The sequence below is a fragment of the Lipotes vexillifer genome, unplaced genomic scaffold (assembly GCF_000442215.2).
Source record: "Lipotes vexillifer unplaced genomic scaffold, Lipotes_vexillifer_v1.1 scaffold216, whole genome shotgun sequence".
Lineage (NCBI taxonomy): Eukaryota > Metazoa > Chordata > Mammalia > Artiodactyla > Lipotidae > Lipotes > Lipotes vexillifer.
In genome coordinates this window covers 874,276-899,620 of record NW_006779100.1, presented here as the reverse complement: position 1 = coordinate 899,620, position 25,345 = coordinate 874,276, and the positions used below count along the sequence as shown (strand labels likewise).

Below are 25,345 nucleotides of genomic sequence, written 5' to 3'. Positions count from 1 at the left end.
TGTGGCTCACGGGCTCTAGAGCGCAGGCTCAGTAGTTGTGGCGCATGGGCTTAGTTGCTCCACGGCATGTGGGATCTTCCCAGACCAGGGCTCAAACCCGTTTACCTTGCATTGGCAGGCAGATTCTTAACCACTGTGCCACCAGGGAAGCCCAGGAAAACCACTTTTTAAGGAAGAAGTCATAATAATTCATTTGTAGTTTTAAGATGGTTAACTAAGGGAAATAGGAAACAAAAAGAAAAAGGAGCATCGTCTCTGGAGTTGTTGTAAAGCCTGTTCTTTCTCAATCACTTCAGTACATTTTATTGCTGTTAGTGTCCATCCCTGAACCACACAGCAGCAGCTTCATTCACTGAGGCTCCCAAACAGTTGTGAGCAGTTTCAACATTCTGTTGGCTTAACCTATACTGTACTCTGGAGGTGAAATGGATCTTTTCTTGACCCATCCAGAATTTGGATTCTGAGCCAGCCAGGCTTTAATGCTAACTGGTTGCTTAATGTCTATTGACTGCTTAGATCAGAAAAGTTAGGCTGTCTATAAATTTTAAGGTGTTTATTTGTAGAGAAAGCCAAAGTATTTTAAGTATCTTCTTCACCTTACCTTAATTATTGAACATATTGAATACTATTCAGGCCAAATTAAAAGTTAATTACCATTCTTTAAACAAAACAAAAAATTAAAAATTTTTAAAAATTCAACCACATGAAACTTAGTTCTTCAGGTTATAACTTTCCACGGTCAATTTCATTGGCCAGAATTTGCATTTAACTAGATTTGCATTAGTATGCTTAACAGATGTCCTTGTTATAATATGAGCAATGAGCCTTATTAACCTTTTATCTAAATCCTGTAGCTGCATTAAAAGTACACAAGAGAGGGGCTTCCCTGGTGGCGCAGGCCCGTGTACTACAAAAAAAAAAAAAGTACACAAGATAGTCTTAGTTTTAGTGAAGTCTTGTTTTTAAATTAAATTGAGATATATTTGTCTTCTGGTCAAATTAATTAAGAAAGTGGAACTGTTATCCTCTTTTTAAATGAGTCCGGTAGCTCTTACCCAGTTTGTCTAACTGCTTGGTTTATCATCGAAACTTCTGCCAAACTAGCTCACACTTTGGTTGGTTCTGGCCTAGGCTTTTGTAATATCTCCTTAACTGGTATCCCTGCTTCTAATTTCGTCCGTTCTCCATGTAGCAGACAGAGTCATCTTTAAAAAATATCCCAGATCGTGTTACCCATTTAATTCTCTGATATTTCTACTTTCACTTAAAGACCATTAATTTTTTTTTTTTTTTTTTAACTTTTGGCTGCACGGTGAGGCATGCGGGATCTTAGTTCCCCAACCAGGGATCCAACCCATGCCCCCTGCACTGGAGGTGCAGAGTCTTAACCCCTGGACCACCAGGGAAGTCCCAAGGCCATTAAACTTTTAATGCAGTCCTGCAGAGTCCTTCACAATCTGGCCCTTGCTTTGTTCTTGTACTACTCTCTCCTTTACTTTGCTTTCTCTATAAGAGGGCTCTGACCCAGGCCTTATCCCTACTTCCCTACATATTTGTTCACTTTTTTCTGTTGTTACTTGGGCTAGAAGGTAAGCTTTGTAGGGGATTGGTCTTGTTTATTGCCATTTCCCCAGGCCTACAGAAGGCCTGGCACAAAGTAGGCACTCAAATAGTTGTTGAAAGAATGAACGAGTTCAAGCTAGTTTAGTTTATTTAGTTTATTTAGACTTTCCTTGTTTTCCAAACCACTCCTCTTAGTCATAAAAATGTGATCATTCTCCCTTCTTAAAATCTGGTCTGATGTGGTTATTAGGATTTGAAGGGGCAGCATTCATCCAGTCTCTTGTTCCATGTTCTTAGCTTTATTTTGTTGGGGAGATTCCTGTGTTCTGGCAGTGAAGTAGACCAGTGACTTACAATGGCAGTGCCATGTCTAGTTCATGTCTTGGCTGCCAGGAATTATAGTCCTTGCCAAAAGAGGTCAGCTTCTCCTTGAACCACCAGAGGCCATCTTGGAGGTTTAAAGGAGTTAGAGAAAGATTCTTCAGGTATAAGAGTCAAAGAGACTTCAGGAATAAGGTAGCATTTATTTTGGAGAAAAACTTTCTATGATCTTTTTAAAGCCATATTGCTCTCCATTCTGGTCTTTGTTAGAATGATATTTGAAGATTAAACTGCTCCAGTTTCAATTATACTGTGTCTGGTGATAGATAACACAGCACAGTGTGGTACCTACTATCACCTGGGTGATAGTACCTGGGTGATTGGTCGTAGAAAGTCCATTCTACATAGCCTATTCTATTCATATAGAGTCTCTTCTACATCATCCTTACATATGTACTGAGACCTGTTCTCTGCTGTCTTTTCTGCTCTGCCGGCACCAGTTGGGCACTAGTGTTGACGTAGTTTGAAGGAGAGGGATAGACCATAGCATTTGTCCTTCTGCAGCCCACATTGTCTGCATATGGTTGATGAAATTTTCCTTTGGAACAATGCTCAGCTATTTCCCCAAATGCTAAAATTTTCCAGTTAAAAATACAACTTCATAGCTACTCTCCTCCTCCCTGTGTATTCTAATTACAATAAGTTAAGAAGAGCCAGCAAGGCTTCTTAATAAAGAAGCAGATAAAAATGAGGAGTAGGTAGGTCCCTTTGCTACTTGAAGCATGGGGTGTTTGTTATCAAGAAAAATAGTCAATATGGCTGGTAGGGTGGCAGTTGGAACCAGGGAATATTACTTCCACTTCATGAATATTAAGAATTTGCTGTCATTTAGAACTAGATGTTCAAAAGATGTGATGAAAAGACAAATTTTTAGCCGGGATAAATCTAGATAATTTGTTCTATAATGATGAATTATGCTTCCCATGGATGACCTACTTAGAAGCATGGGGTTTCAGACAGAACTGTAGCATGTTGTGTTGAACTGAATCAGAAGGTCTTCTGTCCTTGGGGATAATTGTGGCCATGCTTTTAATTTTTATAGACCACTTTAATATTTCTCAGGCAAAATAGAGGAAATAGAGACCATCAGATGTCTGGCTAACAAAGGATAATTTTTTGTCCTCCATATTAATATTTATATTAAAATGTTTATATTATATATAATTATTAAATTTAATTATATTTATCATAAAATTGTGCTATATAAAATATTTGTAGTATATATTATATTAAATATAAAATTTAATTGGTACAATAATTAGAGAAGAGCTTGGCATATTGTTCCTTTATGGAAATAATTTTTATTTTCTGGAGTAGTTAAAAATATGCAACGTTTATACTCATCTTCCATTGTCATAAGGGATTTTTTTTTTTTGGCTGTGCTACGTGGGTTTCAGGATCTTAGCTCCCTGACCAGGGATCGAACCTGGGCCCTTGGCAGTGAAAGCGTGGAGTCCTAACCACTGGACCGCCAGGGGATTCCCATAAGGAACCTTTTTGATTATAGGCTTATTTAAAGAGTTTTAAAATTTTAATATTCTAAATTTTTTCCCTTCAAGACATTCATTTATTTTCTCAATTAAAATTAGCTTGAAAGTGGCCTATTTTAACTTTAATTTTAAACTTGCTGCTTCATTATTTCTTTGATAGTCTCACTCAAGGTTAGGTGGGTAGGCCTTAAGAGATGCAAAAAAGCCCTACTTTACATTCACCAAAGCATTTGTTGTTGTTGTTGTTAAATGTTTTATTTTTGTTTTATTTTTTTTATTTTTGGATCTGTTGGGTCTTCCTTGCTGCACGTGGGCTTTCTCTAGTTGTGGTGAGCAGGGGGCTATCCTTTGTTGCAGTGCGCGGGCTTCTTATTGCAGTGGCTTCTCTTGTTGTGGAGCATGGGCTCTAGGTGCGTGGGCTTCAGTAGTTGCAGCACGTAGGCTCAGTAGTTGTGGCTCGAGCTCTAGAGCACAGGCTCAGTAGTTGTGGCGCATGGGCTCAGTTGCTCTGCAGCACGTGGGATCTTCCTGGACCACGGCTCGAACCTGTGTGGCTCGCGAGCTCTAGAGCGCAGGCTCAGTAGTTGTGGCGCACGGGCTTAGTTGCTCCACGGCATGTGGGATCTTCCCGGACCAGGGCTCGAATCCGTGTCCCCTGCATTGGCAGGTGGATTCTTAACCACTGAGTCACCAGGGAAGTCCCTCACCAAAGCATTTTGAAACTAAATCACATCTGTATAATCCTTTATTAGTTAAAGCAGCTGTCATTTCACTGCTCTTCCAAAAGGAAACCCAAAATGGTACTAATGAAAACATGCTCATTCATTTTTTCCCAAATTCACTGTAATCTCTCTCTCTTGCTCTAATTTTGAACTTGTTTTAAAAAGGAAATCACTCTTGGATTTTTATGTGGGAGAGATTCATGTTCTTTGATTTTTTAAAAGTCCTTTTATTATCCAATTACTTCAGAAACTACATGGGATTGTTTTATTGTTATGTTGTGAGTTCTAAATTGCCTCAGATTCTTTAACAAATGAGGCAGGATACGAATGAGTAGAAATGTCACACTTTGAAAGGTAGTATCATACAAATAAATTAATTATCCCCACCCTTTGGTATCGCTGTCTTGTAAGTCTGTATGATCAAGCATAAGTAAAGCTCTTTAATTGTTGCCGTCTTTACAGTGCCTCGTCTCCAAGCCGTTTCCTTTCCTGTCTCTGAGGCCTGCCCTGTTGGAACGGACATGGTCACAGGTCTGTGCTTTGGCAGGAGTTGCTGCAGGTAGCCAGAACTGCCCTGAGGAGCTGAGCTGTGAAGAAATCTGAACTTGCTCAGAATGTTCGTTTTCTCTTCTGAAAATATCACTGGGGATACAGAGGGTCCATGAGAAAAGCAGAAAAGGGACTATGACCAAGAAAAGGGTTGTCGTAATGAGTTTTAAGAAGAGAGATGAGGAAGAATGGATGCATTTTAAAGATTACGGTGAGGGGGAACTTTAAAGGTAACACAGAACACCTGTTGGAGACCTGCATTTTGCTAAGGGATCCTGAGTGATGGTGATTAAGGAGAAACAAGTCCTTTGCTATCTTGGAAACTAATAGGCTTTTTGATATTGTTGATTGACTTAATTTTGAAGATTTTGTTTAACATTTTGAGTTAAGGATTCAAAGGTAGGTAGGTTTCTTCTGAAACTGATGAGGGCCTTTGAGTGGTAGGATACAAATAAAATTTTTAAAAGGTAATTCTAAAAAGGGGATTATCAGGGTATCAGAAGAAGAATCAGGGTATTAAGGTAGGCACATTTCTCAAGGACCAACAGTGGGACTTGTTTTAGTTACCAAGGAGCATCTGAGTTATTGAGTATCCGACTGAGTATCTGACTATTGAGTATCTGATTCATTTTTTCCCATTCCTAACTTAGTAGATCAAGGATAACATTGTAGACATGTACAGTTGACCTTTGAACAACATGGGTTGGAACTTCGCAGGTCCACTTATCTGCTGATCTTTTTCAATAGTAAATACTACAGTACTACACAATCCGCAGTTGCTTGAATCCAGGGATGATGATATAGATGAATCACTGATACAGAAGGCCGACTATAAGTAACACTATTTTCAACTGTGCGTGTGTTAGCACTCCTAACCCTCTCATTGTTCAAGGGTCAGCTGTATAAGATATCCAGGAGAGTTCTTCAGAAATGGAAAAGTTTCTGGTAACATCTGTGCTGGTGATAGTTGTAGGATTTTGGAGATAACCAAGGAAAAAGCAGACATCTCTCCTAGGGCCAGAAAGGCCCAGAAGGTCAAAGGTCACAGGTATTGTACAGGCACTGGATCTTCTAAAAGGTTTGTTGTTTTAAGTATCTGGAATAAGAGGACGGTGGCTTGGCCCATTTTAAGATAACTACATTTGACCTTTGAACAAAGCAGGGGTTAGGGATACTGACCCTCTGTGCAGTTGAAAATCTCTGTATAACTTATAGCTGGCCCACTGTTTACTGTGTTCCTCTGTATCTGTGATTCCACATCAGAGATCTGCAGATTGTGTAGTATTTGCAATTGAAAAAACAAAATCTGTGTCAAAGTGGACCCGCACAGTTCACACCTGTGTTGTTCAACATATGGGGAATTTGATTGAAGGATAGACCTGACTCCTTTGAATTATTTTTGCAGTTTTTCTGTAAGTCTGAAATTTTCTGAATATAAATTAAAAAAAAAAATTGAGCCAGAGTTGCTGGATTAGTCACCAGTGAATCTGAATATTTTAATTAAGTTACACAGTATTTGTGTATGGGGTGCTTCCTGACTTTTGTGGTCACCATTCCTTTTCTGTATTACTAACTTGTGTTAGCAATAATTTTTAATGTCTGGCATAAGAAAGAGAAAGAACACTGCTTAGCTATCAGGAGATGGGTTATTCTCTTAGTGAGACCATGAGAAAATCACTGTGGCTGGGTCCCTTAGCTCTTCATCTATAATTTTTGTGGGGAGCTGGATAAGCTGCCTTCAATAACTAGGTTATAGCAGTTCTGTGATGATGGGCTCCTGATTCCGTGACTCAGGGAGATGTTATGTTATTGTCAGCCACTTGAAGAAGGCCCAAGCCTTCTTACACATGTAAATTGTAAAGATTGAAGAAATCAGAGCTAGAAGACACCTGTTAACCATCTGATCTGCCCTCCATCTGCAGCACCCGCTTGTTTGCAGCACACCCTCTAAGTTGTTTTGACCAGTGCTCTCTTTTCTCGCCAGTCATCATTTTTCCAGAGACTTGACTTGTATTTTTTTTAATACATTTATTTATTTTATTTATTTATTTTTGGCTATGTTGGGTCTTCGCTGCTGCGCTCAGGCTTTCTCTAGTTGCGGCAAGCGGGGGCTACTCTTCGTTGCAGTGCGCGGGCTTCTCATTGCGGTGGCTTCTCTTGTTGCAGAGCACGGGCTCTAGGCGCGTGGACTTCTGTAGTTGTGGCATGCGGGCTCAGTAGTTGTGGCTCGTGAGCTCTAGAGCACAGGCTCAGTAGTTGTGGCACACAGGCTTAGTTGCTCCACGGCATATGGGATCTTCCCGGACCAGGGCTCAAACCCGTGTCCCCTGCATTGTTAGGCGGATTCGTAACCACTGCGCCACCAGGGAAGTCCTTTGACTTGTATTTTTAGTCACCCTTTCTTTTAGTCATTTAGAAAAGGAATGTGACTTTCCTTAACTTTAACATTTTCTAATTCTTTTATATTTAGACTTGACTTTTTTTTTTTTTTTTTTTGGGGGGCGCGGGCCTCTCGGAGCACAGGCTCCGGACGCGCAGGCTCAGCGGCCATGGCTCACGGGCCCAGCCACTCCGAGGCATGTGGGATCTTCCCGGACCGGGGCACAAACCCGTGTCCCCTGCATTGGCAGGCGGACTCTCAACCACTGCGCCACCAGGGAAACCCTAGACTTGACTTTTGAAATGTATAATTTTCTATTATGGCAGAGATTAACAGGCAGGTGGACTGTTTTCCTCTAGAATCACAAGAGGATTTAGTTGATAAGCATTTGAATATCTAGCAATAGTAATTATATTATCAGAAAATGATGGGAATGAAAGTCCATTTTTAGAAAGAAGATTAAGAATTTAAGTTTGTGCGTTAAAAAAAATTTCTAGGTTAGAAAATGTAACAGGAATGTATCTTTGCTCTTACTAAACCTTTAAATATGATACCCTAAAAAAGAAATGAGGTAAAGATATAAAGAAATAGACACTCTGCTCTTCTATTGGTGAGGATGTAAATTAGTTTATTCTTTTTTGGAGCTAATTTAACAATGTCTATTAAAACAAAAAAGATCATGCATGCTAACTTGAGTTCCACTTCTAGGAATTTATCCTGTAAAAATACTCATTGCAGCATTGTTTATAAAAGTGAAAACTTGAATACTGTTCATTGTTAGGAAATTACGTTAATAAATTATGACATCATACAATGGATTCTTATACAGCTATCAGAAATAATGTAGGAAGCTTTTTAAATGTTAGTATAAAGTGCACTATTGCTATTTTTAAAAATTGTGATAAACTATACAAGACAATATTAAACATTTTAACCTTTTGTAAGTGTACAGTTCAGGGGCATTAAATGTGTTCGCAGTGTTGTATAACCATCACCACTTTCTACATCTAAAACTTTTTCTTCATCCTCATCGAAAATGCTATATTTATTAAATAATAACCTTCCCTTTCCCCGTCCCAGGAGATTTAAAAATATTGACATGGAATACTGTCCAAATACATAATTAAGTGATAAAGGAAGATTGCAAAATAGTATAAATACTCTGAGTCCACTGTGGTAAATTATTATTATGTTAAATATAAGTGTAGGAAAATCTGGGAGACTACATATGTTAAACAGTGGGGGATACTATGGCAGATTTTTACTTTTATGTATTTTGGTAATTTTTTGTTTTAAACAATGAATATGTGTAACTTTACTAAGCAGAAGAAAAAGATATAATTTAAGAATTGTACTAAAACATGCTAATTTGGATGCCTCTGATTTTAGGTAACAAATAACAGACTTCCCCGTGTGGTTGCTAAATTTGAGGTTATGTAGAATCTAAATACTTTATTAAAGTAATTCTTTCTTCTTTTCACAGCTAGAGTTGGGAAGACATCACTGATTATGTCTCTGGTCAGTGAAGAATTCCCAGAAGAGGTAAACATTTTTATTTCTTAACTATATTTAAATTTTTTAAAATTTTATCAAAATTGAGTTAAATAGAATATATTTTTGCATGTGGTTTCTTTCTGATAGTTATGACTTTTAGAAGGGCTTGTGGTAGTTTTTACAAGACATCTCTGAAATACAGTATAGGAGAAAGAGTCAAACTAGTTCTGAGTTCACTAAGTAAGGCCTTTGTGTTTCTTACTTTTGATCTTGGCTAGGACATTTGTCATCTCTGTGCCTTAGTTGTCTCATCTGTAAAATGGGAGCTGAAAGGGATGTTAGAGATATCTAAGCTGTATCATCCTCTCTTAATGTTTTTCATAAGCCCAAAATATAGAACAGATGGAGTATTCCTTTAGTTGAAGTAAGGGTAAAAGGTCTGGCTCCCCGCTTGCCTTCCATCTGACACTCCCCAGTCTTTGAGGCATTAGAACCACTAGGATTCTGACACACGTATTTGAAAACCTCAAATATTATCCACCTGCATCATTTTACAAATAAAAAATCTGATTCATTCCACCTTTGCCTGCCTCAAAGGATTGTTACGGATCTCAAATGAGATAAGCTTAGTAATAATAGAGTGCCACCAAAAGTTAGGTGGTTTTGTTATTGCTGGCAATGTATTTATTTATTACATTTTGGAAGTTCCAGTATGGGGGACTGTTGGCTAAGGCCTTATGTAAAGTTAAGATATTGTTATGAGGAATGGGATCAATGCGAAAGGGATGAAAATTATTTCTTTTTATTTTCTTTCTTCACATAGTAGGTATTATTAGTGCCACGGTTTGCATTTATCATTTCTTTACTCTTGTTTAATTAGGAATATCTGTTCAATTTTGCTGTTTAGAGAGGAATTTGATGTATTACGTGGTAGTTATTTCAAAAATTACAACTGCCATGTGACCACTCATTGCTTCGTTTTTTTTTTTTTTAATTTATTTTTATTTTTGGCTGCCTTGGGTCTTTGTTGCTGCGTGCGGGCTTTCTCTAGTTGTGGCGAGCAGCGGCTACTCTTCATTGCGGTTCGCGGGTTTTTCATTGGGTGGCTTCTCTTGTTTCAGAGCATGGGCTCTAGGCGCGCAGGTTTCAGTAGTTGTGGCACTCGGGCTCAGTAGTTGTGGCTCGCGGGCTCTAGAGCGTAGGCTCAGTAGTTGCAGCGCACGGGCTTGGTTGCTCCACGGCATGTGGGATCTTCCCGGATCAGGGCTCAAACCTGTGTCCCTTGCACTGGTAGGTGGATTCTTAACCACTGTGCCACCAGGGAAGTCCCACTCATTGTTTCTTTTGCTTTTCTTTCTCTTAAATAAGATAGTTAAATAAATCATAGCTTAATTTGTAAAATGGAGTGTATTTTCATATGTGGTGGGTGGAATCAGTAACGTTAATTAGGATCACTCAGTTTATAATACCTAAAGGTTTTCTATGATAGTTTAATTTAGTTTAGAATTGTCATTTTATTTTATTTATTTTATTTTTTTATTCTTTTATAAGTTTATTTATTTATTTATTTATTTATATTTTTGGCTCTGTTGAGTCTTCGTTGCTGCGCGCAGGCTTTTCTCTAGTTGAGGCCAATGGGGGCTACTCTTTGTTGCGCTGCGCGGGCTTCTCACAGCGGGGGCTTCTCTTGTTGCGGAGCACGGGCTCTAGGCACGCGGGCTTCAGCAGTTGTGGCACGCAGGCTCAGTAGTTGTGGTTCATGGATTCTAGAGCTCAGGCTCAGTAGATGTGGTGCACGGGCTAAGTTGTTCCATGGCATGTGGGATCTTCCCAGGCCAGGGCTTGAACCCGTGTCCCCTGCATTGGCAGGCGGATTCTTAACCACTGTGCCACCAAGGAAGTCCAGAAGTGTCATTTTAGCATAGTCCTTTTGGGCGTGGATAAGGAGTTTTTCTAAGTAATAAGGTCATTAAGCATAAGGCTTGTGTAGCCAGTTATCTTCTAGAAGAAATGAATTTTGATAATTTATTAATTTATTTGAGGATTATTTTAGATTAACATAGGTCTTCGTTTGCAGAGTATCTTAAGCCTTCAACAAAACAGAATGAAAACTACATTTAAAAAATCTAAGTTTTAAACACCAAATTAATTTAGGAGCTGAAGTATCCTTTATATGTCCTGTGCCCACACAGGTATAAATGCGCATGTTTTTTTTTTAAAAAGTGTTTTATCAGATAGTTTTCATATATATTTGCATCTGTGGTAAAGCATAAAAATAAGCATTTAAAAGTACAACAAGTACTTGTAAAGATAAGTATTGGCAAAAGGGCCTAATATATGGATAAATTTACATAATCTGTTAACAAGTTTGATTGATAATATTCAAAGGTTTTTCCTTTTTTATATTTGTTTGCAAATGAAGGTTCCTCCCCGGGCAGAAGAAATCACCATTCCAGCTGATGTCACCCCTGAGAGAGTTCCAACGCACATTGTAGATTACTCAGGTAGTGAATGTCTTCTTGTAGGTGAAGCTGTAGAGTTAATTTAATAGTCCTTAAAAAGGTACTTAACTGAGCTTTAAAAAATGTTTTAGGAGGGGTGTTCCTTTTCTCTAGCAGTACATGATCATTTACTATTTTTGTCTTACCCCACACCCCATGAAAAGCAGTTCTCTGTCCCTAATTTACCAAGTTGGGTTCTGTAATAACGAAAAAGAAGGAGGGATGGCAAATGACCAGACAAATGATACCCTCCTTGAATTTGTATGTTTGCAGAGAGAAGTTCTGTGTTGATTTTGTTATCAGACATTCAGGCATGCTCTGATGATGTAGAAAGAGTTCTAATTTGAAAAATTTTTGAGTTCTAAATTTGTTTTTTAATTTGTCAGACTTTGTCTTTAAAAAAAAAAGCTAAAACGGTTATCATCTTGCTTACAGTATATGATAATGGAAGCACATCTATATTGCTTTTAGTAATGTAAAGTTTTTCTACACACTACTACTTTACTTCTTAGTCATTAAATTATTTTACTTTGTTCTGGGACTTCTTTTGGAAAGAAAGGGAAGTTGTAACAGGTGTACCACTCTGATGAGAGATGTTGATACTGGGGGAAGCTATATATGAAGGCAGGAGGTATATGGGAAATCTCTGTACCTTCCACTCAGTTTTGCTGTGAACCTAAAACTGCTCTAAAAAAATGAAATCTATTTTTAAAAATGGGTATAACTACATTAGTAATACTTTGTTTTGCTGAGCTGGTATTCCATATATTCCAGAAGTGAAATACTTCGCAGTCTGATACATATGACTGTTGAGCACTTAAAATGTGTCTGGTCTAAATTGAAATGTGCTCTAAGTATAAAATATAAGTGGATTTAGAAGATGAAAAAAGGAATGTACGATATCTCATTAATAATTTTTCTATTGATTACATATTGAAATTTTAATATTTTTGTTATTTTGGGTTAAATTAAAAAGTCATTTTACCTCTTCCTTTTTACTTTGTTTAAGGTGACTACTGGAAAATTAAAAATTTCTTGTATGGCTTGTATCATATTTCTGTTGGACAGCACTGTACTAGAAGCTGAGGGGAGTTGGATGTTTTCTGCTGCAATCAGTCTCATAACTAGCTTTATTTACAGAATTATTCTTTTTCAATATGTGTAGCCACATACTTAGATTCACTTTAGTATTAGAATTGAGGCCTTAACCCGTTGATTACTCAACATTTGAGAAGATATTTAAAATATGGGCAGTTTTTTAGCATAAATTGAAATACCATGTACTCATTTGTATTATTAGTTTGTATGTCAGAAATAACATGCATTTTGGGGGGAAACAGTTAACGTAAAGTGATCTAAATTAATATGTCAATAATTGCTTTGGTCTTCATTTGTTTACTTCTCTATTCTAGCTATATATTGCACCTATCCCCTGCACCTGTGGGATTATAGGCATATCCACCCATTGAGACCCGTTCTAGCCAGAGATATGGGCCAGTGAGGGAATTGTTTTTTTAAATATTTATTTATTTATTTATTTTGGCTGCGCCGGGTCTTAGTTGTGGCACTTGGGATCTTAGTTGTGGCACTTGGGATCTTTTAGTTGAGGCATGAGGGCTTATTAGTTGCGGCACGTGAACTCTTAGTTGGGGCATGCATGCGGGATCTAGTTCCCCAACCAGGGATCTGACCTGGGCGTCCTGCATTGGGAGTGCTGAGTCTTACTCAGTGGACCACCAGGGAAGTCCCCAGGGACTTCTTGACTCATTATCATGCTCCAGTTTTGCTTCTGAGGCCTGGTTAAGATTACTTCTATCTGCTGTCTAGATCTTAAGCTTATATTGCCCAGATTCTTACCTGGCTTTTTGACCCTGTGTGTATAGACTCTTTGGGCTTCTGACTCTCGCTTGGGTTTCTGATCTCTTTTCCCAGTCCCTTCTCAACTCTAGATCAGATGCCGGCCCAGATTTATCACACAATGCCTTCTGCTCTTCCTTCCCTGAGTTATCTTCGTGTAGACTTGTCTCTCAGTGCCAGCCAGCTTCCTTATCATAGTTCAACTCTCCTTTCTCTGGCTTGCCCTTGTCTTTGCCACTTGTCTGGCACTACACCATGTAAATGACATGAGGGGTGAGGGATGTTTTGAGGGATGTTAGATGGGTGTCATATGGATTTTAGCTTGGCCATTTGTTTTTATGAAAGTGTTTAAAATATGAAAAGCAATTTTTGACTTTGTCATTTGTAGAAGCAGAACAGAGTGATGAACAACTTCATCAAGAAATATCACAGGTAAGTTAAAAAAAAATAGGTTTTCTTGTGGGAAAACAGTGATGATTCTGTATCTACCATTTCATTCTCTCACTTACCAAGAGGGCTTTTTCAGTTCTTTATTGTTACTGCTGACTTTGAGAATGTATTTTTGCTGTAAATCCTTTGGAACCTTTTCCTCTTAGAGGCATGCTAAGTGTTTTAGTTTTCCAATTTTGTTCTTTCTTTGGCCCAACTATGTTAGCTAGTTGGTAATTAAATGCTACTTTTGTGTTATTTTAAAATGACATCAATTTGTTAATTTTTCTTGTAGGCTAATGTTATCTGCATAGTTTATGCTGTTAACAACAAGCATTCAATTGATAAGGTATGAATGTATTACATTTTTTCACTATATTTTGTTAAATTTCAGTGGGGGCACTTTTAAAATTGATCCTCAATTTAGAATTTTAGGGGTCAGGGGTAGAGTATTTTTCAAAGAAGATCCTCATCGTGGCTTACTTCTTGTTAATTTTCATTTTAGGTAACAAGTCGATGGATTCCTCTCATAAATGAAAGAACAGACAAAGACAGCAGGTAGTTTTTTTCTCTCAAACTTCATATATTGAAAAATTTCAAACTTAGAGGAAAGTTGCAAGAAATAGTACAATGAACATCTGTAAACTATTCACTTAGATCCACTAGTTAACAGTTTGCCATATGTGCTTTATCTATAGGTCTGTCTCTTTACACACTCACACCTTTTTTGGGAGGAATTATTCGAGGCAGCGCATATATTTGAGAGCAAAGCAGAAAATAGAGCTCTGGTACTATAATGTGCCCTGTCTCTTGAGTTGCCCTTTTGAGGATTGGCAATACCCTAAGTCATTGATTGCTCACCATGTGATAATATGTAAGAGCACAGGACTTGGAGGAAAATGAGTGACCTTGGAAATCTGGCTTGGCCTCTTATGAGCTCTAAAACTTCATTGAGCCTTAGTTTCCTCATCTGTAAGTGGGTAATACTTCTCTTGGCTACATGTGGTTATTTTGAGAATCCAGTGAAATATAATGCATGTATAAGTGCTTTATAAGTTCTCTAAAAATCTTTACAGAGATCTTCATTTAGGAATTCATGCAGGGAGATTTCTTTGAAATTCTTTGGAAGATATGTGTATGATAGGGAAAAAGCAAATTCTCTTTTTTTCTGAGCAGATTGGTGGTCCTAGGTATAAATATTTTGAGTTTTAAATGGAAACAAAACATTCTCGTGGTATTGTTTAATTGAACACGTTATTTGTGAAGCATTTGAGTCTTTTTCAAAAAAATTTTTATTGAGATATAATTGACATAAAATTATGTTGGTTTCAGGTGTATAACATCATGATTCAGTATTTGTATACGTTGTGAAATGGTCACCACAATGAGTCTAGTTACTATCTGTCATCATGCATAGTTAACTTTCAATTTTTTTTTTTTTTTTTTTTTTGTGGTACATGGGCCTCTCACTGTTGTGGCCTCTCCTGTTGTGGAGCACAGGCTCCGGACGCGCAGGCTCAGCGGCCATGGCTCACGGGCCCAGCCACTCCACGGCATGTGGGATCCGACCGGGGCATGACCCTGTGCCCCCTGCATTGGCAGGCGGACTCCCAACCACTGCGCCACCAGGGAAGCCCCCACAGTTAACTTTTAGTATTTACTCTCTTGGCTACTTTCAAGTATGCTCCACAATATTATTGACTGTAGTCACCATGCTGTGCTTTACATCCCTGTGGCTTACTCATCTTATAACTGAAAGTTTGTACCTCTTGACCCCCTTCACCTGTTTCACCGACTCCTACCTCCCACCCACTTCTCTGGCAAGCACCATTCTGTTCTCTGTATCTATGATTTTGGTTTTTTTTAGATTCCACATATAAGTGAAATCATACAGTATTTGTTTTTCTCTGTCTGACTTAACTGTGCTTAGCCTAATTCCCTCAAGGTCCATCCATGTTGTTGAAAATGGCAAGATTCTATTCTTTTTTATTGCTGAATAATATTCCATTGTATATATATTCACCACATCTTCTTTATCTGTTTATCCATTGATGGACACCTCGGTTGTTTGCATATCTTAGCTATTGTAAATAGTGCTGTAAATGAACATGGGAGTACATATATCTTTTCAAATTCGTGTTTTTGTTTTCTTTAGATAAATACCCAGGCATGGAATTGATGGATTGTGTGGTAGTTCTATTTTTAATATTTTGAGGAACCTCCATAGTGATTGCACCAATTTACATTCCTACCAACAGTGCACAGAGGTATATGAGGGTTCCATTTTCTCCACATCCTCACCAACACTTCTTATTTCTTATCTTTTTGATAATAGCCATTCTACCAGGTATGAGGTGATATGTCATTGTAGTTTTGATTTGCATTTCCCTGATGATTAGTGATGTTGAGCATCTTTTCAGGTGCCTGTTGGCCATCTGTATGACATTTTTTGGGAAAGATCTGTATTCAGATCCTCTGCCCATTTTTAAATCAGATGTTTTGGGGTTTTTTTTGCTGTTGAGTTTTATGAGTTCTATGTATAATTTGGATATTAACTTCTTATATATGATTTGCAAATAATTTTCCCCCATTCAGTAGGTTGTCTTTTAATTTTGTAGATGATTTCCTTTGCTGTGTAGAAATAGAAATTTTTAGTTTGATATAGTCTCACTTGTTTATTTTTGCTCTTGTTGCCAGATCCAAAAATTCATCACCAAGACCAATGTCAAGTAACTTATGCCTATATTTTCTTCTTGAAGTTTTATGGTTTCAGGTCTTACATTCAGGTCTTTGACCAAAATTGTCTTACATCCATTTTGAGTTAGTTTTTGTGTATGGTGTAAGATAGTGGTCTAGTTTCATTCTTTTGCATGGGGCTGTCCACTTTTCCCGATACCATTTGTGGAAGAGACCATCCTTTCCCTATTATATATTCCTGCCTCCTTTGTCATAAATTAATTGACCATATTGTTTGGTTTCCATTGATGTATGTATTTGTTTTAATGCGAATACCATACTGTTTTGATTACTATAGCTTTGTTATGTAGTTTGAAATCAGGGCACATGGTGCCTACAGATTTTTTGTTCTTTTTCAAAATTGCTTTGGCTATTCAGGGTCTTTTGTAGTTCCCTCCAATAGGATTATTTGCTGTATTTCTGTGAAAAATGTCATTGGAATTTTGATAAGGATTGCATTGAATCTGTATATTGCTTTGGGTAATATGGGCATTTTCACAATATTAATTCTTCCAGTCCATGAGCACAGAATATTTTTCTGTTTCTTTGTGTCTTCTTCAGTTTCTTTCATCAATAACATACAGTTTTCAGTGTACGAGTCTTTCGCCTCCTTGGTTAAATTTATTCCTAGGTATTTCATTCTTTTTGATGCAATTGTAAATGGGATTGTTTTCCTAATTTCTCTTTCTCATAGTTTGTTGTTAGTGTATAGAAATGCAACCAAATTTTGTGTATTGATTTTGTACCCCACCACTTTACTGAATTTGTCTGTTAGTTCTAACAGTTTTTTGGTGAAGTCTTTAGGGTTTTCTATATATAAAATCATGTCCTCTGCAAATAGTGACAGTTTTAGATGCCTTTTATTTCTTTTTCTTGCCTAATTTTTCTGGCAAGTACTTCCAATATTTTGTTGAAAAAAAGTGGGGAGAGTGGGCATTCTTGTCTTGTTCTTTGAGTCTTTTTAAATGTTAGGAAAACCAGGCTAATATCTATATATTATTCACATCTGGCCCTTTACTTCATTTTTTAGATTTCTTTTTTAGTTGGGCATTTTCATGCCTTGAAACTCTAAAATCTGTTTCTAAACAGATGAACATGGTGACTCACCCTCTCACGTATTTACTTTGTGACTGAGATGGCATTGTATGTGCTACATCTTGCATCTCTGATTGCTTCTCTTTATCATTGTTTTATCATTAGCATTGTTTTAAAGTCACTTTGTAGTGACTTACTGACAAAGCTGAAAGGAGCTCTCTAGAGCTATACTGTCCAAGGCAGTAGCTTCTAGTCAGTTGTGGCAATTTAAGTAAAATGAAATAAAACGAAAAATTCAGTTTCTTGGACACAGCCACATTTCAAGTGCTTGATAGCCACTTGTGGCTAGAGGTTACAGGAATGGACAGTACAGATAAAGATCATTTCTGTCATCACAGAAGGTTGTATTGGACAGGACTGCCTTGGAGGAAACAATGCCTGTATGCTCTTGACACTTGTTTTTCTTGCTGATTACTTGAACTGTTTCCAGGAGGGACTCTTCAGAGGAGTCAGTTTTGCCAGGATCTATCAAGCACTAGCTTGAAAAACTGAATTTTTAAAATGGGCTCTACTACGACAGCTTCCTAAACTGCTCTTTAGAAACTAGCTGGCTAGTCTTGTGGCCCTTTTAGTATGCCATCTGAAAGTGGCTTTCAATATTTGGAGATCTCTAATTGCGTTTTACCCCTCCCTGAATCATGTGAGCATATTTATTTCTCTTGTGGTTGATTTGTTCCAAGGTGATCTATTTCTTTAGTGTATGGACTTCACATTTTCCCAATACCTTCTTTCGTGGGCCTGATACCTTAAGCTTATATTTGTTACACATACGTTCTTACTTAGGACTTCCTTGTACCATTATCACAGTGCTCCTTAGTCAGATGTGCCCATCACTGTCACCTGAAGTACTTTAAAACAATATAGAAGCCTTTGCTCCACCCTTTGAGTTTTAGAATCAGTAGGTTTGGAGTAGGGCTTGGACATGTGTATTTGTTTTTTAAGATCCATAAATTATTCTGAGCCATGTTTGGTTGTAAAGCACCACATTTTTGGAAACCCTTCTGGCTCTATTAACAATCTATATATGGGTTATGAAGTGGGCCAGTCCTTTTACACATAATAACCACACTAGGTGGTTAAATAAATGCTTGCAAGTATTTCTTTTGCAATCTGGAGTTCCAGCAAGATGATTTGCTTTCCCTTTAAGCTCTCTTGTGGGATGTACAAATAATTGTTCTCCACTGGGCTAGTACTCCTTGGTAATGCCCATTCAGATTTCTGATAGGCCTGTCAGATTTAATTTGTTGAAAACAAAATCCTTAATTCCCTGCCTACTCCCCACTGCCCTCCCCACCCAGATTTCTCAGTCTTTTCTGTCTCAGAAGCTCTACGTATTTTGTCCAGCCAAAAAGCCTGTTTACTTTTCTTGATTTCTGTTTTCCTTCAATCTCCATATCTAATCTACCCATTGCTCCTGTTTGTTCTACTTCTAAAATATATCACAAATCTGAATATTTCCTCTTCACCTTCATTGCCCTAATCCAAGATATCACATAAAAAAAACTTTTATTATTGAAAAAAAATCAAACATATACAGAAGTAGAGAGAATAGTATAACGAATCCCTCTGTATCAGTCATCCAGCTTCAGTAATTAACAACTCATGGCCAGTTTTGTTTCATTTATTACCCCTCCCCTTGGGATCATTTTGAACAAATCAAACATCATATTGTACTGTAAATATTTCAGTATGTATCTCTCAAAGATAACAAATGACTGCATTTTAAAATATCATTTGGATCATATCATTCACCTACTTATAACCCTTCTGTGGCTTCCCTTTTTACACTTAAAATAAAACACACACTCTTTACTGCAGCTGTAATTCCTTTTGTGTCTGGCCTTTGCTCCTCTCTCCAACTCCGTTTCATACCTCTTCCCCTTGGACCAGTACTCTTCGGCCACTCTGGCATTTTTCTGTTCTTTGGACTCATGGGAATGTTTTTTCAGTTTGGGGCTTTTGCACATGCTGTCCCTTCTTCCCAGCCAGCTCTTTCTTGGATTTTCACATAACAGATTCCATTTCATCCTTTACTCCTTGGCTCAAATGCCAGCTTGTCAGAGAGATTTTTCCCTGATTACCATGTAGAGTTAGCCCTCTCCCATTACTTTATCCCATATCCCCCTGTTTATTTCCTTCATTGCACTTACAGAATTGGAGGAAAGTGTCTTGTTTGTTTATTTGCTTATTGTCCATTTTCTGATTTTCACTATGAGAGGGAGCAGGGACCTTTTCTGTCTTGTGTCTGTAATGCTTAGAACTGTCCCTGGCTTATAATAGGAACTCAGTAAATATTTGCTGATTACGAACATGCTTTCCAGGGTGCTTGGGCTGACTAAGATAGAGGGTTCATATTGAGGAGATTAAGTAAATCTTATTAGTTAGACTAGGTTACAATGTACATTAAAATATAAATCTACTGTCTTTTGCCTTCCTTATTATTACAATGTGCCCTGTTTATTTCAGGCTGCCTTTGATATTGGTTGGGAACAAATCTGATCTGGTGGAATACAGTAGTATGGAGACCATCCTTCCTATTATGAACCAGTACACAGAAATAGAAACCTGTGTAGAGGTATGCCTTATCATTGGATTTTGAAATTTACAGTTGGTGAATTCTCACTAAATTGAGGTTCAGAATAGGAGGGCGGGAAGATGTGGGGTGGAATAAATTTGTTTGTGAAGTCATGTAAACCAAATAAAACAGAGAACTTGGAGATGGCCTCTGAGCTCTTTGTAGACAGTCATATTGTGATATCCACTAAGAAAAATGCACTTTTTTCAGTTTCTTCAAGGAATGTTGATAGTTTAAAAAATATTTTTAGCTCTCATAATTGCTTTCAGAGTGAAAAATTTTAAACTTTCTTTTCAGTGTTCAGCAAAAAATCTGAAGAACATATCGGAGCTCTTCTATTATGCACAGAAAGCTGTTCTTCATCCTACAGGGCCCCTGTACTGCCCAGAGGAGAAAGAGGTAAACCCTCCATCCCATCAGGCTGTGTTAGTAGGGGCTGGAATGTGTAGGTAGTAACTCCGTTATGAAAACGATTTTTAGTAACTCTGAAGTATTCATCTAAACTGCTAAAATTAAAATTTAGTTTACTATACTGTTATATTTTCTAGGTACTTTTCTTCAAAGACATTCACGTTAAATAGTCAGAATAATATTCCAGATGAAATATTATTTCAGGAAGTGCCATTAAAACAAACAGAAGAATTGGCAATTGTAACAACAAAAAGTCCAAAGACTTAACTAATGGTCTACTTGCTTTGCTACAATTAAATCCACAAATCTGTGGGATGAATTGGGAGATTGGGATTGACATATATCCACTAATATGTATAAAATAGATAACTAATAAGAAAGTGCAGTATAAAAAATAAATAAAATAATATTCAAATAAAAAAAAAATCCACAAACTTAAAAACACATACAAGCAAAAAGCCTGTGTAATTATTTGACATGGGTACAATATGTAATACAATTTGAATACTCCCTTTTGTTCCATAGCTTAGAAACACAGTAGTTCCTTAATGAAATATTTTAAATTTAACAATATTTTACCATAGACTTTTTTTTTTTTTTTTTTTTTGCGGTACGCGGGCCTCTCACTGTTGTGACCTCTCCCGTTCCAACGCGCAGGCTCAGCGGCCATGGCTCACGGGCTTAGTTGCTCCGCGGCATGTGGGATCCTCCCAGACCGGGGCACGAACCCGCGTCCCCTGCGTCGGCAGGTGGACTCTCAACCACTGCGCCACCAGGGAAGCCCTGCCATAGACTTTTAAAATTAATTTTTAAATAGAGATGTAACTCACATACCATAAAGTTCACCCTTTTGAAGTGTTCTCTTCAGTGATTTTTAATGTATTCACAAAATTGTGTGTCTATCCTCACTGTCTGACTCCAGAGCGTTTCAAAAGAAACCTTGTACCCACTAGCAGTCACTCCCATTCCCCCCTCCTTCTTTACCCCAGTTTTTGGCAACCAGTAATCTTTCTGTCTCTATGGACTTGCATATTCTGGACATTTCATATAAATGGAATCATACAATATGTAGTCTTCTGTGTCTGGCTTCTTTTATTTATTTATTTATTTATTTTTGAATTTAATTTTATTTATTTTTTATACAACAGGTTCTTATTAGTCATCCATTTTATACACATCAGTGTGTACATGTCAATCCCAATCTCCCAATTCATCCCACTACCACTCCCACCCCCACTTCCCCCCTTGGTGTCCATACGTTTGTTCTCTACATCTGTGTCTCTACTTTTGCCCTGCAGACCAGTTCATCTGTACCATTTTTCTAGGTTCCACATGTATGCGTTAATATACTATATTTGTTTTTCTCTTTCTGACTTAACATCACTCTGTATGACAGTCTCTAGATCCATCCACATCTCTGCAGATGACCCAATGTCATTCCTTTTTATGGTTGAGTAATATTCCATTGTATATATGTACCACATCTTGTGTACCCATTCGTCTGTCAGTGGGCATTTAGGTTGCTTCCATGACCTGGCTATTCTAAATACTGCTGCAATGAACATTGGGGTCCATGTGTCTTTTTGAATTATGGTTTTCTCTGGGTATATGCCCAGTAGTGGGATTGCTGGGTCCTATGGTAATTCTATTTTTAGTTTTTTAAGGAACCTCCATACTGTTCTCCATAGTAGCTGTATCAATTTACATTCCCACCAACAGTGCAAGAGGGTTCCCTTTTCTCCACACCCTCTCCAGCATTTGTTGTTTGTAGATTTTCTGATGATGCCCATTCTAACTGGTGTGAGGTGATACCTCATAGTAGTTTTGATTTGCATATCTCTAATAATTAGTGATGTTGAGCAGCTTTTCATGTGCTTCTTGGCCATCTGTATGTCTTCTTTGGAGAAATGTCTATTTAGGTCTTCTGCCCATTTTTGGATTGGGTTGTTTGTTTTTTTAATATTGAGCTGCATGAGCTGTTTATATATTTTGGAGATTAATCCTTTGTCAGCTGATTTGTCTGTAAATATTTTCTCCCATTCTGAGGGTTGTCTTTTTGTCTTGTTTGTAGTTTCCTTTGCTGTGCAAAAGCTTTTAAGTTTCATTAGGTCCCACTTGTTTATTTTTGTTTTTATTTCCATTACTCTAGGAGGTGGATCAAAAAAGATCTTGCTGTGATTTATGTCAAAGAGTGTTCTTCCTATGTTTTCCTCTAAGAGTTTTATAGTGTCCAGTCTTACATTTAGGTCTCTAATCCATTTTGAGTTTATTTTTGTATATGGTGTTAGGGAGTGTTCTAATTTCATTCTTTTACATGTAGCTGTCCAGTTTTCCCAGGACCACTTATTGAAGAGACTGTCTCTTCTCCATTGTATATCCTTGCCTCCTTTGTCATAGATTAATTGACCATAGGTGCGTGGCTTTATCTCTGAGCTTTCTATCCTGCTACATTGATCTATATTTCTGTTTTTGTGCCAGTACCCTATTGTCTTGATTACTGTAGCTTTGTAGTATAGTCTGAAGTCCGGGAGTCTGATTCCTCCAGCTCTGTTTTTTTCCCTCAAGACTACTTTGGCTATTCGGGGTCTTTTGTGTCTCCATACAAATTTTAAGATTTTTTGTTCTAGTTCTGTAGAAAATGCCACTGGTAATTTGATAGGTATTGCATTGAATCTGTAGATTGCTTTCGGTGGTATAGTCATTTTCACAGTATTGATTCTTCCAATCCAAGAACATGGTATATCTCTCCATCTGTTTGTGTCATCTTTGATGTCTTTCATCAGTGTCTTATAGTTTTCTGCATACAGGTCTTTTACCTCCTTAGGTAGGTTTATTCCTAGGTATTTTATTCTTTTTGTTGCAATGGTGAATGGGATTGTTTCCTTAATTTCTTTTTCTGATCTTTCGTTGTTAGTGTATAGGAATGCAAGAGATTTCTGTGCATTAATTTTGTATCCTGCAACTATACCAAATTCATTGATTAGCTCTAGTAGTTTTCTGATGGCATCTTTAGGACTCTCTATGTATAGTATCATGTTATCTGAAAACAGTGACAGTTTTTACTTCTTCTTTTCCAATTTGTATTCCTTGTATTTCTTTTTCTTCTCTGATTGCCATGGCTAGGACTTGCGAAACTATGTTGAATAATAGTGGCGAGAGTGGACATCGTCGTTTTGTTCCTGATCTTAGAGGAAATGCTTTCAGTTTTTCACCATTGACAGTGATGTTTGCTATGGGTTTGTCGTATATGGCCTTTATTATGTTGAGGTAGGTTCCCTGTGTGCCCACTTTTTGGAGAGTTTTTATCATAAATGGGTGTTGAATTTTGTCAGAAGCTTTTTCTGCATCTATTGAGATGATCACATGGTTTTTATTCTTCAATTTGTTAATATGGTGTATCACATTGATTGATTTGCGTATATTGAAGAATCCTTGCATCCCTGGGATAGATCCCACTTGATCATGGTGTATGATCCTTTTAATGTGTTGATGGATTCTGTTTGCTAGTATTTTGTTGAGGATTTTTGCATGTATATTTATCAGTGATATTGGTCTGTAATTTTCTTTTGTAGTATCTTTGTCTGGTTTTGGTATCAGGGTGATGGTGGCCTTATAGAATGAGTTTTGGAGTATTCCTTCCTCTGTAATTTTTTGGAAGAGTTTGAGAAGGATGGGTGTTAGCTCTTCGCTACATGTTTGATAGAATTCACCTGTGAAGCCACCTGGTCCTGGACTTTGTTGGAAGATTTTTAATCACAGTTTCAATTTCATTACTTGTGATTGGTCTGTTCATATTTTCTATTTCTTCCTCGTTCAGTCTTGGAAGGTTATACCTTTCTAAGAATTGGTCCATTTCTTCCAGGTTGTCCACTTTATTGGCATAGAGTTGCTTGTAGTAGTCTCCTATGATGCTTTGTATTTCTCTGGTGTCCATTGTGACTTCTCCTTTTTCATTTCTTTCTTTTTTTTTTTTTTTTTTTTGTGGTACACTGGCCTCTCACTGTTGTGGCCTCTCCCATTGTGGAGCACAGGCTCCGGACGCGCAGGCTCAGAGGCCATGGCTCACCGGCCTAGCTGCTCTGCGGCATGTGGGATCTTCCCGGCCCAGGGCACGAACCCATGTCCCCTGCATCGGCAGGCGGACTCTCAACCACTGTGCCACCAGGGAAGGCCCCTCATTTCTAATTTTATTGATTTGAGTCCTCTCCCTCTTTTTCTTGGTGAGGCTGGCTAAAGGTTTACCATTTTGTTTGTCTTCTCAAAGAACCGGCTTTTAGTTTTATTGATCTTTGCTGTTGTTTTCTTTGTTTGTATTTCATTTATTTCTGCTGTGATCTTTATCATTTCTTTCCTTCTATTAACTTGGGGTTTTGTTTGTTCTTCTTTCTCTAGTTCCTTTAGGTGTAAGTTTAGATTGATTATTTGAGATTTTTCTTGTTTCTTGAGGTAGGCTTGTATTGCTATAAACTTCTCTCTTAGAACTGCTTTTGCTGCATCCCATAGGTTTTGGATCATCGTGTTTTCATTGTCATTTGTCTCTAGGTATTTTGTGATTTCCTCTTTGATTTCTTCAGTGATCTCTTGATTGTTTAGTAACGTATTATTTAGCCTCCATGTGTTTGTGTTTTTTACGTTTTATTCCCTGCAATTGATTTCTAATCTCATAGCGTTGTGGTCAGAAAAGATGCTTGATATGATTTCAATTTTCTTAAATTTACTGAGGCTTGATTTGTGACCAAAGATGTGATCTATCCTGGAGAATTTTCTGTGTGCACTTGAAAAGAAAGTGTAATCTGTTGTTTCTGGATGGAATGTCCTATAAATATCAATTAAATCTATCTGGTCTATTGTGTCATTTAAAGCTTGTGTTTCCTTACTAATTTTCTGTCTGGATGATCTGTCCATTTCCTCTTTTACAGCTGTTAGCAGTTGCCTTATGTATTGAGGTGCTCCTATGTTGCGTGCATATATATTTATAATTGTTATATCTTCTTCTTGGATTGATCCCTTGATCATTATGCAGTGTCCTTCCTTGTCTCTTGTAACATTCTTTATTTTAAAGTCTATTTTATCTGATATGAGTATTGCTACTCCAGCTGTCTTTTGATTTCCATTTGCATGGAATATCTTTTTCCATCCCCTCACTTTCAGTCTATATGTGT

The 25,345-nt window shown here is 37.6% G+C and overlaps 1 protein-coding gene across 4 annotated transcripts in view; it reads left to right on the top strand.

Moving 5' to 3' along the window:
- Positions 1 to 25,345, top strand: part of RHOT1 (ras homolog family member T1) — a 60,069-nt gene that overhangs the window by 2,678 nt on the left and 32,046 nt on the right. For 3 of the 4 annotated variants that reach the window (XM_007452377.1, XM_007452375.1, XM_007452376.1), the window contains exons 2-8: positions 8,569 to 8,627; positions 11,002 to 11,083; positions 13,326 to 13,369; positions 13,662 to 13,715; positions 13,872 to 13,924; positions 19,664 to 19,772; positions 20,070 to 20,171. In XM_007452377.1, coding sequence (XP_007452439.1) covers positions 8,569 to 8,627; positions 11,002 to 11,083; positions 13,326 to 13,369; positions 13,662 to 13,715; positions 13,872 to 13,924; positions 19,664 to 19,772; positions 20,070 to 20,171 — 503 coding nt within the window. Of the gene's footprint in view, positions 1 to 4,883; positions 4,936 to 8,568; positions 8,628 to 11,001; positions 11,084 to 13,325; positions 13,370 to 13,661; positions 13,716 to 13,871; positions 13,925 to 19,663; positions 19,773 to 20,069; positions 20,172 to 25,345 lie in introns of those variants that run through there. The other variant, XM_007452374.1, reaches the window with a different exon arrangement.